A 13,247-nucleotide genomic window follows, 5' to 3' on the forward strand; every position below is an offset into this window, starting at 1 on the left:
CATTTACACACACGTGCACACATCCCCCTGAGCCACCTTCTTCAGCTAAACAGTCCCAGCTCTCTCAGTCTCTTCTCCTGTGAGAGATGCTCCAATCCCTTAAGCATCTTTGTGGCTCTTTGGCTTTACACCAATACATCCATGTCTCTCTTGTACCGGAGAGCCCAGAACTTGACCCAGCACTTGCAGATGTCTCACCAGTGCTTTAGCAGAGGGGGAGACTCACCTTGCTCAACCTGCTGTTGATGCTTTCTAGCATAGCCTAGGAAGCTGTTGGCCACCTCTGCTGCAGCGGCACGTTGCTGGCTCATATTCCACTTGGTGTCCACCAGGGCCCCCAGATCTTTCTGCAAAGCTGCTTTCCAGCCCTACTCTTGCAAACTTGAGGGTGCACGCTCTCCCGCTAGTGAAAATGTTAAGCAGTTTTGGCCTCAGTACGTGCCTCCTTAAGCAGATCTTTGAGCTGAATCTCACTATTTGAGAGAGGGTGCCAGGGATGATGGTCACTGTGTGTGCGTGGGCACCTCGGGTCCAGCAAGCTCGGAAGGCATTACAAGGCTTCCCGCAGCAGCTTGTGTGCGGTGGGGTACAGGGAAAGGGGTGGACTGCAAGAGAAGTGGTGGCTAGTGTTGAGGAAGGGGAAGGTGCTCTTTGCTTTTCAAGGTTAACTCTGCCAGCTCTCAGGTTTGCTTTTTACAGCTGGTCAGAAAATATTTCTGGAAGAACGCTTTTGAGCAATTACATGGAAGGGCAGTGTCGTAGTTCGGTCATGCCATTGAAAGAAACCAAGCAGCCTAGCAAGGCATGGTCCTCAGCCTTCCCACCAGCATGGTGACAGACTTTGATAATTTGTGGCATTTTTTTAACTGCCAAACAGAAAAGACTTTTAGGAAGCGTCTTTGAAGGCTCTAGTGACCTTCATAGCAACTGCCAGCACTTCTGCTGAAGTACAGTACTTGGCAGTTTTTTCACTTTTGAACCATATTGGTACTTGCATTTAAATTAGCTTAATCCTTAACTGACTCTAGAAAACCAGATATGCTTAATTACTGACTTTGGACAATTTTCTTCAGCTTGGCTCTGAAAAGCCTAAACCAACAAAAAGTTAGCTGAAATGGAAATCTAGCAATAAATAAGAAATTTGGGAATGGAGAACCTTTTTCTGATCAACTGTTGTGTGATCAGTAGAACTGACTTTAAAAGAAATACAAGAAACCTCTTAGGGAAAACAAATCTAATATAGTTGGCTGAGCTGCTTACATTATAGCCTAACCTGTTCAAAAGGGGCTAGCATACGTCTTACCCTGTTATAGCTGGAAAGTGGTAAGGAAATGGGGTTTGTGTGTGGAAAGGCTCAAACCTCTAAATCAGAAGAGTGGTATGATACTGCCTGAGTTCGTATTGCACTGATGGAAAGAAGTAAATACTGTTTTCTTAGCTAATACAGAAATAGCTATAACAGCTGCTTGTCTAATGGGGTGAGAAGAGACGGAGGAAGTTCTGCTTCACACCATGCTTCTTGCCAGTAATTGCTCTGGGATGTTTTTCATTGCAGATGTCACCCATTTGGTCGACCTGAGCAAGGAGTGGAATATGACTGTAACGATACACTTCGAAGGGTGGCCCAGCCGCGTCCCGCTCATGTCTGAACCGATATGCCTGATCTGTAAGGATCCTCGCACCTGCGACCGCATCTTGACTTTAGTGTCTGGCACTGTCTACAAGATCTCCTTTCTGTGCAAGGACTTGTCCCGTCTGAGGATCACAGCTGAAAAAGGCATAAGTATGACAAAAGTGGCTTAACGTTGTTTCCTAGGGAATGCTTTTGTGTGCTTTTCCTCAGCGGTCAGCCAAACCTTCTTTCTCGCTTGGGCTTTAAATAGGATGTGGTTGGAAACCAGGCGATGGCCAGCTGGGAGATGGGTACAATGAATCTGGAGATGACCTTGTTGTTCCCTACGTCATTATGACTTTAAAAATAGAAACTGCGTAGCTATTCCTAGAAGGGAAAGGACAGAAGGCACATAAGAATCTTCTTGCTGAAAACTGCAAAATAAGGAAACAGAGCAGGAGAGCCATAAATCTGCCCATGAAAATGCAGGACCAAGGTGGCCATCTGGAATGCATCTTGTACTGCTTGCATGTCCACTTTGTGTAGGATTTTCCCAAATGCTTTCAACTACCAGTAGAGAAAGAGGTTTAAAGAATATATCTGGACCTTGGCTAGTCTGCAACTGTGTCCCAGTCAGAAAGTGATACAACAAAAGTAGTATCTTGAGGGAGGTATTTTGAATATGTTTGTATCTGTTAGTTTCTCTGGTGTCCTGCACCCTTTTAAGGAAAGCTCTTTAACTACAAATGATACATGTTTGGGTAAAGGTTACTAGGGAGGATATTTTCTCAGGTAAATGCTTATTTGGGTCTGTAACACAAAACTGACAGTACTCTGTGTGTGTACTTTGGTACACAGGAGAACTTGCTTTTCCTAGATATTTCCTCTGCAAGAAAAATACAACCCTTGGGACTTGTTTTTGTGATTGCAGGCTGTGTCGATCTTCGGTGGTGTCAGAGGAAGATCTATTCCCTTTCAGTGCCCAAAGCTATTACCCAATTGCCGGTTCGACTGCATAAGTTTATTTGGAAGCTCTTGGCTCCTGATCTAATCAACATAGAAATTACATCTCCATCCTTAAAACTTCAGCAACACGTCCCAGAGCAGAGGTGCAACACGAGCTACAGTTACAGCATTGTTAGTGCCACCCCACAGACAGAGTTGAATGTTGGTGTATTCTGTCCTGGTGGATCCATTGAAAAGATTCAGATGAGGAATAATAGCACCATATCCTTAAAAACATTTGGTAAAGGATTCCTCAATGAGTCTAACCACCAGGATCTGAAAATGTCTTTTGTGCCACATATTAAAGGTAAGGTAGTGTTTTGTACTACTTTGTTGTACAGTGTTGGATCTCTCAATATGCTTATTAGAGCAAATATGGATAAGTAGAAATAAGAGTTAAATTCTTTAGAGTCTAGTCCTGGAGCCATTGCTAGGATCAATCTTTATCTGAATCAGTGAGGTGGTTTATTCCTGGAAGAAGGAAGGACCTTTGTACTCCAGGTGGTAGATAGTAGGTTGTGGAAAATTCTGCAGATATGTCTGTGCTAATTCTGATAATTACTGATGTGGAAGGGATGATAGGTGAGTTGTATTGCTGGTACTGAGATGCAGTTGACTGTATAAATTTGCTGGTCACAGGTGTAAGTGATGCTTTTTTATTATGGAGAAGAAAGACCAAATAATTTTATGTGCTGAAAGAGAAACCTTTAAAAAAAAAAAGAAAGTATCAAACCTAAGTTTTCCTTCCTTTATTCTTTTCCTTTACTACAGATGAGTGCACTTTCACCCTGAGTCCGGATCCAAAAGCTAAAGTTTACTTGCAGACTCCCAACTGGCCATATGGTCTACCTCCTTATGTCTCCATATCCTGGTACGTCATCGTGCCCAGCAAGCAAGTTGCCCGCCTGGGGTTCTCCAAGGACCGCATGGGCATTGCTTGTGAGACGGGCCGTGCCTATGTCAACATAAAGGAAGAGGCATTGGGGGCAGAGGAAACCGTGCGCCGTGAGGACGAGCTTCTGCCTGAGCCCCGAAATATGTACCACAACTTCTGGGTAAACGTCTCCAACTGTAAACCCGTGGATAAGACGCAGCTGACCTTGCAGTTCCAGGTGACTTTTGCTGACAAGCAGATAGGTGAGTCCTGTAAGGTTGTGGTGGTTTGCTTTCCGCTTGTTTCCTTGCTTTCCCTTGGGGCAACAGTGATGGATGCTGGTCCACCTTGGGTGCAGGTTTTATGAGATCACTGCCTTCAGAAATAATTGTCCTTCAAAAACCTCTGAGAGTTACAGCTGGGTACTTTTAGAGGCTGAGGAGGAAGGAGGGTTTTTAATGTGGTGGGGGGTTTTTTTTGTGGTTTTAGGGTTTTTTATTTTATGAGACAGGGGATCGCAGGGTTTGGGAGGAGTAAGACTGAATTTTATTTTTTTTATTTAATTTAGCTTTTTAAATTGGAGATCACAGCCAGAAGGTATAAGAAGATCAAGTGATGTTTTTTTCCCTCCCAAGGTCACAGATCTGGTGAACGACTTGGGATTTGATTATGCAAACGTGTTCATCCAAGTAGTCTTTACTTCATGTTAGCAGTTCAATTAGTCTCAGTGTTCACATGAGCAAGAAATCATCCTTGGGGCAGGTCTGACCATTTAGTGGAGAGTACCCTGACTACTAAGAGCAAAATCTGCATTCTTATTGTCTTTCATCTCCCTGAAACACAAATAGTTTAAAAAAAAAAAAAAAGAAAAAAAAAAAAGAGGGTGGGCATTTTTAGGGTAGGCTTTGCTTATGTAAATTTGCTTCACATTTGCACTTCCTCTTCACCTGTGGGAGACTGCTGTCTGCAGAAATATTGGCTACACAGGCTAGAACTGAAACAGTATCAAATTAATTTCTAATTTTTTCCTCTTTTATTCTTTTTTGTAATGTATACTTCTTTTAAAACACGTGGCATTTTTCTTTGCTCATGCATGAACTCCCCTGGAAAATTTTATGACTCCTTGTTGTGGTTTAGCCCCAGCCAGCAACTAAGCACTGCACAGCCCCTCGCTCATTCCTCCCGCCTCCCAGTGGGATGGGGAGGAGAACTGGGGGAAAAAAAAAAAGGTAAAACTCACGGGTTGAGATAAGAACAGTTTAATAACTAAAATAAAATAATAACAATAATAATAATAAAATCTAATAACAATAATAATAATTGTAATGAAAAGTAATATAAGAAAAAGAGAGAAACTAGACCCAAGAAAAGACAAGTGATGTACAATTCTCACCACCTGCTGACCGATGCCTGAGCAGCAATCCACCCCTCCCTGTCAACTCCCCCCCGTTTATATACTGAGCATGACGTTCTATGGTATGGAATACCCCTTTGGCTAGTTGGGGTCAGCTGCCCTGCCGATGCTCCCTCCCAGCTTCTTGTACACCTGCTTGCTGGCAGAGCATGGGAAACTGAAAAATCCTTAACTTAAGAGAAGCGCTACTTAACACACTGATGTTTTAGTTGTTGCTATCAATGTTATTCTCACACTAAATCCAAAACACACTGTTCCAGCTAGTAGGAAGAAAATTAACTCTATCCCAGCCAAAACCCCAGGTCAACACAACTGGTGTATTTCAGAGGAAAGGATGGTATTGAGGGGAAGTTGGTGAAATGTCACTATTTCCTCTGTTGAATCCCTCTCTGTCTCTCTCTGCACTTTCCTCTCTTCCCTGCCTATTCAGCCAGAGGCATGTGAGATGCTGTGGTAAGTTTAGCAGCGCATGAGCTGTATTGAACTCTTGGAGGTGGGGTGGGTTGGTTGGGTCTTTTGGTTGTGCTCCACTGCTAGCAGCAGGAGTTTGTCGTTGCTTGGCCTCCAGCCTCTTGGAAATGGCTTGCGTTGCCCTGCGGTGAGCATGGCTCGGAAACTCCTGCTCTGCAGGCAGCTGGTATGCTTAGAAACTCTTGAGGAGATTCAAACCCAGACAGCTTTTAGTAGAAAGCTGGATCTTTTTTCTCTCTTGCTTAATGTCCCTGTACCTTGTCTGTTTGCAGACCTAGGAGTGATACTTGCTGTGGTGGCCGGGGCTGGAGTTCTTGTGGCTATTGGACTGACTGTGTGCTGTGTTAAGAAGAAGTAAGTTCATAATTCGGCGTGTGTAACTTAGCAGTCCAAGAAGGCATTTTGGGAGAGCTGCTGGGCCCTCTGTTTCATGTGTTGATATAGATCCCTTGAACAAGGGTCTGAAGCATGAGGTAGGCAATGGTGGTGGAAGTCGTGTGACTCCAGGAATGCTGCTTTACTCTAAATTGACTGACTTTAAGAGTAGAGCAGCATTCCTGGAGTCACATTACTTCAACTCCCAGTGCATTGCCTGTCTTGACCTCAGCGCAGGCTTCTGGCTGTACTGTAAGTAAGGTATTGGTTGGACTTCATCAGCAATTCCTGGGAAATGGAATCACAATGAATGTGGCTGCTGCGTGTGTGACTAGACAAGACTTTGTTCAAACAAGCTGTAAACTCACCCAGATATACTAGGAGCTATCTTTCGTCTACACAACCTCCAGCAACTTCTCCTGGAGTTTGCACATCAAGTGGGAGCATTTTTCTATGAGATGAGCCCTTGCGGGAAGAGAACTAGGTTGTGCAAAGCAAACTTGCAGAGCATTACTCATGCAAGCAGAGTCTGAAGTCATCAATAGCTTGGGGTTTCTGATACATGTATGCTCAGTGCTGCCAGGGTGATTGAGTCCTGAAGATGTAGAGCTGGAATGAATTTGTGCAATATGATGACTAGAGCAGTTAGGAGCGCACTTCTCTGCCACACAGGAAAGACTTTACAAGTACAGGATTAAAAATCTTCAGTTCAGCCTTTGGTCTTCCCACTTTGGGAACAAGTCACTCCAGAAGGTGCAACCAAGAAAAGTGCATTCGACTTTCATAGAGGACCCGCTATCTTACTTGTCTTCAGTAACACTCAGCCTTGTTTTGTGAGCATCTGGTGGCCTTTAGGTCCTATTAATGTCTGTGGATGTTGGGAGAGTGTGTACACTGCACAGCTGGGACCACTGTGCTTGGGAGGCCATTGGAGTTATCTTGCAAACTTCAGGGTCAGCAGAGCAGCAGTAGGTAATCAAATAGCGTGAAGTTACTTTCTGCTCTGTTGAAAAAGCATGTCTAGGCTCAAGTTATTTTTCCTAAGATTGCAAGTAAAGCCTTCAGTCCAGGTAGACTGTCTGACACTGGGTGGTTGGCATGGGTAAACAGAAGCTGTCGTTATTGAGTTCAAATGTGCCAGCCGTGTGTTGTTTCTGACCTGTTAACAATTTCAACTCTGTAACAGGAAGAAGAAAAGCCAGAATCCCATGGTGGGAGTGTACAATGCTAACGTGAATACCCAGATGCCTGGAAATCAAGGCTTATTCACAAAAGGGAGGAAAAACAATGAGTCTCATGTCTATGCAGTTATTGATGACGCTATGGTCTATGGGCACTTGCTGAAGGAATCCAATGGCTCAGTTGCTCCAGAAGTTGATGTGTACCGGCCTTTTGATGGACCCATTGGTAGCTTGCCACCTTCTCCACCTCCATTCTCCTTCAGAAAAGACATTAAACACTCTTCTAACACCGAGGAACCTCCACCTCTGATGGACACAGACCATGACACTTACACATTTGCTCATCAGAAATCAGGGCAATTGGAGGACAATGGAGATACAAATGAAAAGAATAATGGAGATACGAGTATGTCCTTGCTCGAAAATAAGGAACAGGATGGTTTAGTGGAGTAATTTTACACCAGGTATAGCAGTTTCCTGTGGAAATACAGGTGTAAGGACACGGGTCTAGGAAAAAAAACTGAAGAGGAGTGTTGTTTTTAAATGTCTTTTGATGTTGTTTTGTTGTGTGTGTGTGTGTGTGTTTTCGGGTTTTTTTGTTTTTTTTTTTTAAACTTCAGCTGTTGATAGCTTTCAGTTTTAGAGTGAACATCTGGCAAACTCAAAACCAGTCGAGACACTCCAGGACTGCATGCACTTCTGGTTGTGAAACAGGTGGCAGAGGTACGCTCCTGCTTTTTATTATAAAGACATCAGGAAAATGAATTCCTAACTGACAGCTTAAAATTGTGGCAATTAATAGAGTGGGGAGAGTGTTTTGTCCAGGATTTCCTCCTCTCACAAGTAATTTGTTCATGAGTGTTGGTTGGTGACTCTTGGAAGACGTAAGCTACATCACCGTCTCAAGGCACCTCCAGGTTGCACAGATGTCTAAGCAATCTGCTAACGTCTGAGCAAAGGAGGGGACACTGTCATTTCCACCACTTGCTGCTTGACTATGTAAGTGTAGTGAAAGACCATGTCTTGGTCTGGAAGAGCTGGAAGAGCTCCGTGTGTGTAAATCAGTGTGAACACTTGAGTGTTCTAGTTCAGAAGTAAAGTTATGTGTTTTCTCTAATTTCCAACTGATGTTATTATACTTGGATAGCACTGTGTGACCCTACACCAAAGACTGTATTTTCTTTGCTTTTTTACAAAAACAGTTTCAAAAGTCTAAAACAATTTGTGCTTCTGTTCAGATGCCTGTAGCATTCACATTTTACTAATATCTTGCGCTTTTGGTTCAAGTAAGAGTAAGGATTCAATGAAGAAATAATGATGTGATCATCCAGCTGTTTACTAATGCTTTTCACTTCACCTGTTAGAGGTGCTTGGTTATTTAATAAGGATTAAAAAAAGGGGTAAAGAAAACGGATTGTTTCCAGCAGGCGGTTTCTCCGAAATGCAAAGAGTGAGAGTGAATCCATAAGGAAAGCCTAGATTTTTTGAGGTTGTTTTTATCAGTCTGAATTTAACAACCATGTTGAAATGATGGTGGGGACAGCTCTTGATTTCTAGCAGGACTTACACTTCAGTTGTCTAGCTGCCTTTGAAAGGCACCTCTTGAAATCAGGTAAATAATAGGTCTCATTTTTAAGTGCTGTAGTTAGCATGCCCCTCAGTTTCTGTGCCTTTTAAAACTTGAGGGTCAGATCTTTGTGCAGAGGACTAGAGGTACATGAATAAAGTTGCCTTATATACACAAACATTTGGCTTGTCCAAGTGTGCAGTTATTGAGTATGTTTGCAATTTTGCGTGCAGCACTAGACTCGACAACTTGAGAATTTCTCTCCAAATGTCTTATCGTGACTGTTTCTTGCCTGGTGATACACAGAGGTGCCATAAAACTTTTAGACAGTGTTGCATGCAATAATGTTAAACGTATAATAATGTCTAAAATTAAAATGTCTTTATTAGAAACCTTACTGTTTACATTAAAAAAAAGTGGATTTCTTCCTGTGTTAACTATGCTGGCATTGCAAATTAACCATTTATATGGTCAAGTGTGTGATTTTAACAGTGTATACCATTATACTGCTTGAACCACTATAAGATTCAGTATAATGTCATATCTGACTCAGTTTTCTGTAGCATATAGCAAAACATGTGCCAGCTAAAAGTGCCTTTAATTGTTGCAGGTATTTTCTTGCTTCTGTTTGTCACTTTTAATATAGAAATGTGTATTCCTAGATCTCTGGCTAGTCACTGGGATCACGTATTTCAAAGTGTACTGGGTCATTTTAATGTCATTTGAGAACTTAAGAAGACTTATGCAACACTGATATCTGTTTTTCTCAGGTAACTGAATTGTCACAATACATTTTTATCAGAGTAGTACAGTTGTGCATTTGTCTGGTCAATGTTTCTCACTTCTCTTTTATTGAAAAGGAATGAGAAGTCTGTAAGAAATTCAAGGCTGTCTCATCCCTCTAGCTTGGTTTCTGCAGTTGCTTAGATGAAATTTTCTAGTTCATGTTCTTTCTAACCAACTGAAGAAAATGTAATGGAGGTCAGGCTTTTGTTCACAACCTCTTGATCTTTGAAGGAAGAATATGATGCTTGTTGACTGGTATTTTTATTTGTTCTATTTTAACTCAGCTTTTGGTATGGCAGTATAAACCTTAGTTTACAGTTGTTTCCAGTCTAAGGTTGACTTTCACTGTGGTTATTTTGGTATGTTTAGAGTAAGAGTTCAGGCACACATTCCAGTTTGCTTTTCATTAAGAGAAAGTTGTGACTTAATTTAAAAAAAAAAAAAAAATAAAATATAACCATACTATCAGCTGGAGTAACTAGTGTGCGTCTTTCTCGTGTATGTGTGTGTGTAAACTCAGCCTTGAATATTTTGATGTCTGACTGTTGGTAGCTATGCCATCACCCTAGATGATAGAAATGGGTTTCTAGAGAATCTAGTTTGCTGGGATAATGTACTGCTGACTGTGCGTGTCCTTTTTCTCACATAGCCAGTGATATGCTATTAATTGCTGGTTTTAAAGTCATGTGTTTAGATCATTGGGGAGGAGGGTTGTAAAATATTTGAAGCTTTCATATAAAAATAAATGGTTCAGCAGCTTCTCGGTAGGGTCGTGATGTTTGTAATTTATTCACGCCCAACTGACACATACAATTGAATTCCAAATTAATTTCTTTTCAGGGATAATAGCATAAAAGTACATTTCATGACTAGTCCTTCAGCCCAGAAGAGACCCTTATGAAAATGTGTGAAGCCCTTTTTTGTTCTAAATTAAAGTGCATGGAATCAGTACATACTGACTGCTTTCTGGTTTTGTTTGTTTGTTTGTTTATTTTGAGGCAAGTTTAACGCACATAGAAAACTGTTTGAAATCCTCACTACTGAGGATCCCAGTAATTGCTAGGAATGGATTAGTCAGATCTACTCTTGGAAGGCACAGGAAACTCAGCAAGGATTGGCCAGTCCCTAGGCCCTCTCCAAAATTGCCACTTAATATGAATGTAAATGAAAGTGCTTATCATTTGGATCTTCACTGAGGTTGTGCCATCCCGGAGTAGTTCCCGTGCAGTGGTCTTTATCTAAAAATGAAAATTTCTAAGTCTGGTTAACCATTAGTTGAAAGGTGGGGGTCCATAGGAGGACAGCAGTTCAGAAACTCCTGGCCCGAATGTAATTTGCTTTTGAAGAGCAAAGAGAAGTGGAGGGTTTTGTTGCCCAGAGCAGCAAAGCTGAAAAGATACTTCTTGCTTCTTAGGCTTGAATCTGTGAGGTTTGGACAATCTTGATCTATCAAAACACTCGGTAATTGCTTTGTATGCTCCCATAAAAGCATGTATGTGAATAGTCTAGTGCAATTTCCAGATAAATCAGGAGCCAAGTTATTAGTCTTTGGATTAGAGTAAAATTTGTAGAGCACCAGTGAGAAATGAAAAAGTTGTTTTTGTTGTTGTTGACACCAGACTAATATTGAGACTTCAACTCCTTGACACTAGGGGAAAAAAAAAAATCATGTTACTCTGAAGAAACTATCCTGGGCTAACTGTGAGTGTGACAGAGAATACATTTAAGTATATGCATGTTGTTGGGGGGCAAGAAGGAAGCAAAATGTTAAATAACCCTCATCCGTGTGCACATCTTCACCAGCCAGCGTCTAATTGCGGGCTGCAGTGTACACAAAGATGGGAGCAAATCTGTCTCCCCAAAAACTCTGAAGCTAGAAACTAAAAAAAAGTTACAGGATTCATTCCTTTAGTATAAATGGCTTTCTACATCCAACTTAGTGATTGGTTTATCTTTCACAAAGTATAGCTTCCCAGCAATTAAGTAAACATGGGCTACCTAATTTTCTTTGAAACTGAGGAATTCTGGTGTGGAAAACTGATCCAGCCTGGAGGAAGAGACAGTCCTTTTACAGGGACTCAGAAACTTCTGGCATGTTGTTCCATCAACCTAAATTAAGCATGGCAAATTGTTTCAATTAGCAACACTCCTAACATATAAAAGGGGTTTTTTGTGGTTTGGGCTGCATCCATCTCTTGAATTAAAGAATTGCTACACTGCTGCACACAAGTCAGGCTTTACGCTTCTGGGCAAGATGAATCTTCAAAAACTGAAGGAACTGCTTTGTTTCTTGCTACATTTGTGTGTGTGTATTTTATATGTATATTTATCCTGGTACAACTGCTACAGTCACTCATAGCTGTAGAAAGAGTGCCATGATGCATCCTGTGAAAGATGCTCTAACAGAGCAATACTCTGTCAGCACACAGCACCTTTTTAGACATGAGACTAGAAAAATGGCCTCACTTTCTGAAAGGTGTTTTCTCAGAAGAAAATGAAGGGGAAAGTTCTGGCAATGTCCTGTCATCTTTGCAGCAAAACTATTTTTTTTTTTTTCTAACTGGAGATGATTTGATTTCAGAAAGTATTATTTAGAAGAAACTAAATGTTTCATGTAAAGTGTGTACTCCCCTTTTTATTTTTTTAGGGTTTTTTTATTTCATTGTCAGCATAAAGCTGAACTTTGATATTGCTCACCAAGGAGAATGTCTGTCCTACACACACGGGTGCAAATCCGTGCCGAAGGGAATGGTGGTCTGCTGGAGGGATGGAGGAGAGTGCCACTTGCCTCTCCTCCCATCAGGGGAGAGAAACAATGAAAGGGAGCGCGGGAGGGACAAAGTTTGCTCTATGTGATTGATTTCAAGGGAGCTGAGCCTTAGTGAGCAAAAGGCATTTACAGGCCTCCTGGTTGTGTTTAATTTCTTCTCGAGGCTTTTTGTTCTGAGGCTTTTTTTTTTTTCCTTCTTTTTATTTTCTTTTTTCAAATGTAGGAGATGAGGGCAAGCTTGTGAGAGGTGCAAAAAGAGTTTCAGGGTACCTCAGGGTCTCTGCAACAACTTCGACCTACCTGCTGCTTTTCCCTGCAAGGGTTAAATATTAGTTTTTACCACAGTACTTGTACAGCCACAGCCCCTCCATGAAAAAAAGAAGCAAGCCGTGCTTGGCTGAATTACACCTAGTTGCTTGACTTTGAAACCGATTTCTCCCTGCAGCATGCTGGGCCTGGCACGTCTCCATCAGCCAGCTAGGGCGTCACCGCTGCTGTTGCGTGTGTCTTTTTTCCCTTCAGAAATGCAGAAGTTTTGAGTGGCCTTAGGCCTCCTGGTAGTAGGGGGTGTTGGAGCTCGCCCACAGGCTTTGCCCCAATATTTACCAAAGGCCTTTGGAGCGACGGGTGCTCATTTCTGAACGTTACTTGAGGCCATCACTGGTGCCTGCTGAGGCCAGAAAGGCTGCGTCCTCCAGTGGGGTGGTTTGGGTAAATACTGGGAGAGGTGAGGGGATGCTTCCATTTCAGGGGGTGCCTCCTCAAATGAAACAGGGGCAGGTTTGGGTGTTCCTCTTTCTCAGGAGCCCTGGGCATGGTTTTGCCTGATGGTGGTATTAGGATATCCTGAACCTTGCCACTGTGGGAAAAGTATCCCTGCCTTTGATCATCATTTTAAGGGCTAAAAAATGATAGACAGAGCCCATACAGACAGCTTCCTCCCTACATGAGATTAATTATGGCAAGGCATCTATTAAGTACATGTGTATAAATCTAGTTTTCTGCACAGAAGAACCTGGCCTTAAATGACATTCACCACTTGGTCTCAGGAGTATGAACTGCAGGCTCCTGAGCCCAATTGTTTTAGCATCTGCTTCAAATTCATCATCGCAAATGCTTTTTATTTAAAAGGATTTTTTTTTAAATTAAAAGAGAAGCGAATTAATGGTGCATTTCTCCTCTCAAAATCTTA

General features: G+C 42.0%; 1 protein-coding gene across 1 annotated transcript in view; it reads left to right on the plus strand.

The window, feature by feature from the left end:
• CDCP1 (CUB domain containing protein 1) overlaps positions 1–9,920 on the plus strand; it is a 28,348-nt gene extending 18,428 nt beyond the window's left edge. Inside the window, exons 5-9 of the mRNA XM_050890910.1 lie at positions 1,556–1,783; positions 2,544–2,924; positions 3,389–3,754; positions 5,649–5,730; positions 6,938–9,920. Of these exons, the coding sequence (XP_050746867.1) occupies positions 1,556–1,783; positions 2,544–2,924; positions 3,389–3,754; positions 5,649–5,730; positions 6,938–7,385 (1,505 nt within the window). The 3' untranslated portion in view covers positions 7,386–9,920. The remainder of the gene's footprint in view (positions 1–1,555; positions 1,784–2,543; positions 2,925–3,388; positions 3,755–5,648; positions 5,731–6,937) is intronic.
• The last annotated feature ends 3,327 nt before the right edge of the window (positions 9,921–13,247 follow it).

The sequence above is a fragment of the Gymnogyps californianus genome, chromosome 2 (genome assembly GCF_018139145.2).
Source record: "Gymnogyps californianus isolate 813 chromosome 2, ASM1813914v2, whole genome shotgun sequence".
Lineage (NCBI taxonomy): Eukaryota > Metazoa > Chordata > Aves > Accipitriformes > Cathartidae > Gymnogyps > Gymnogyps californianus.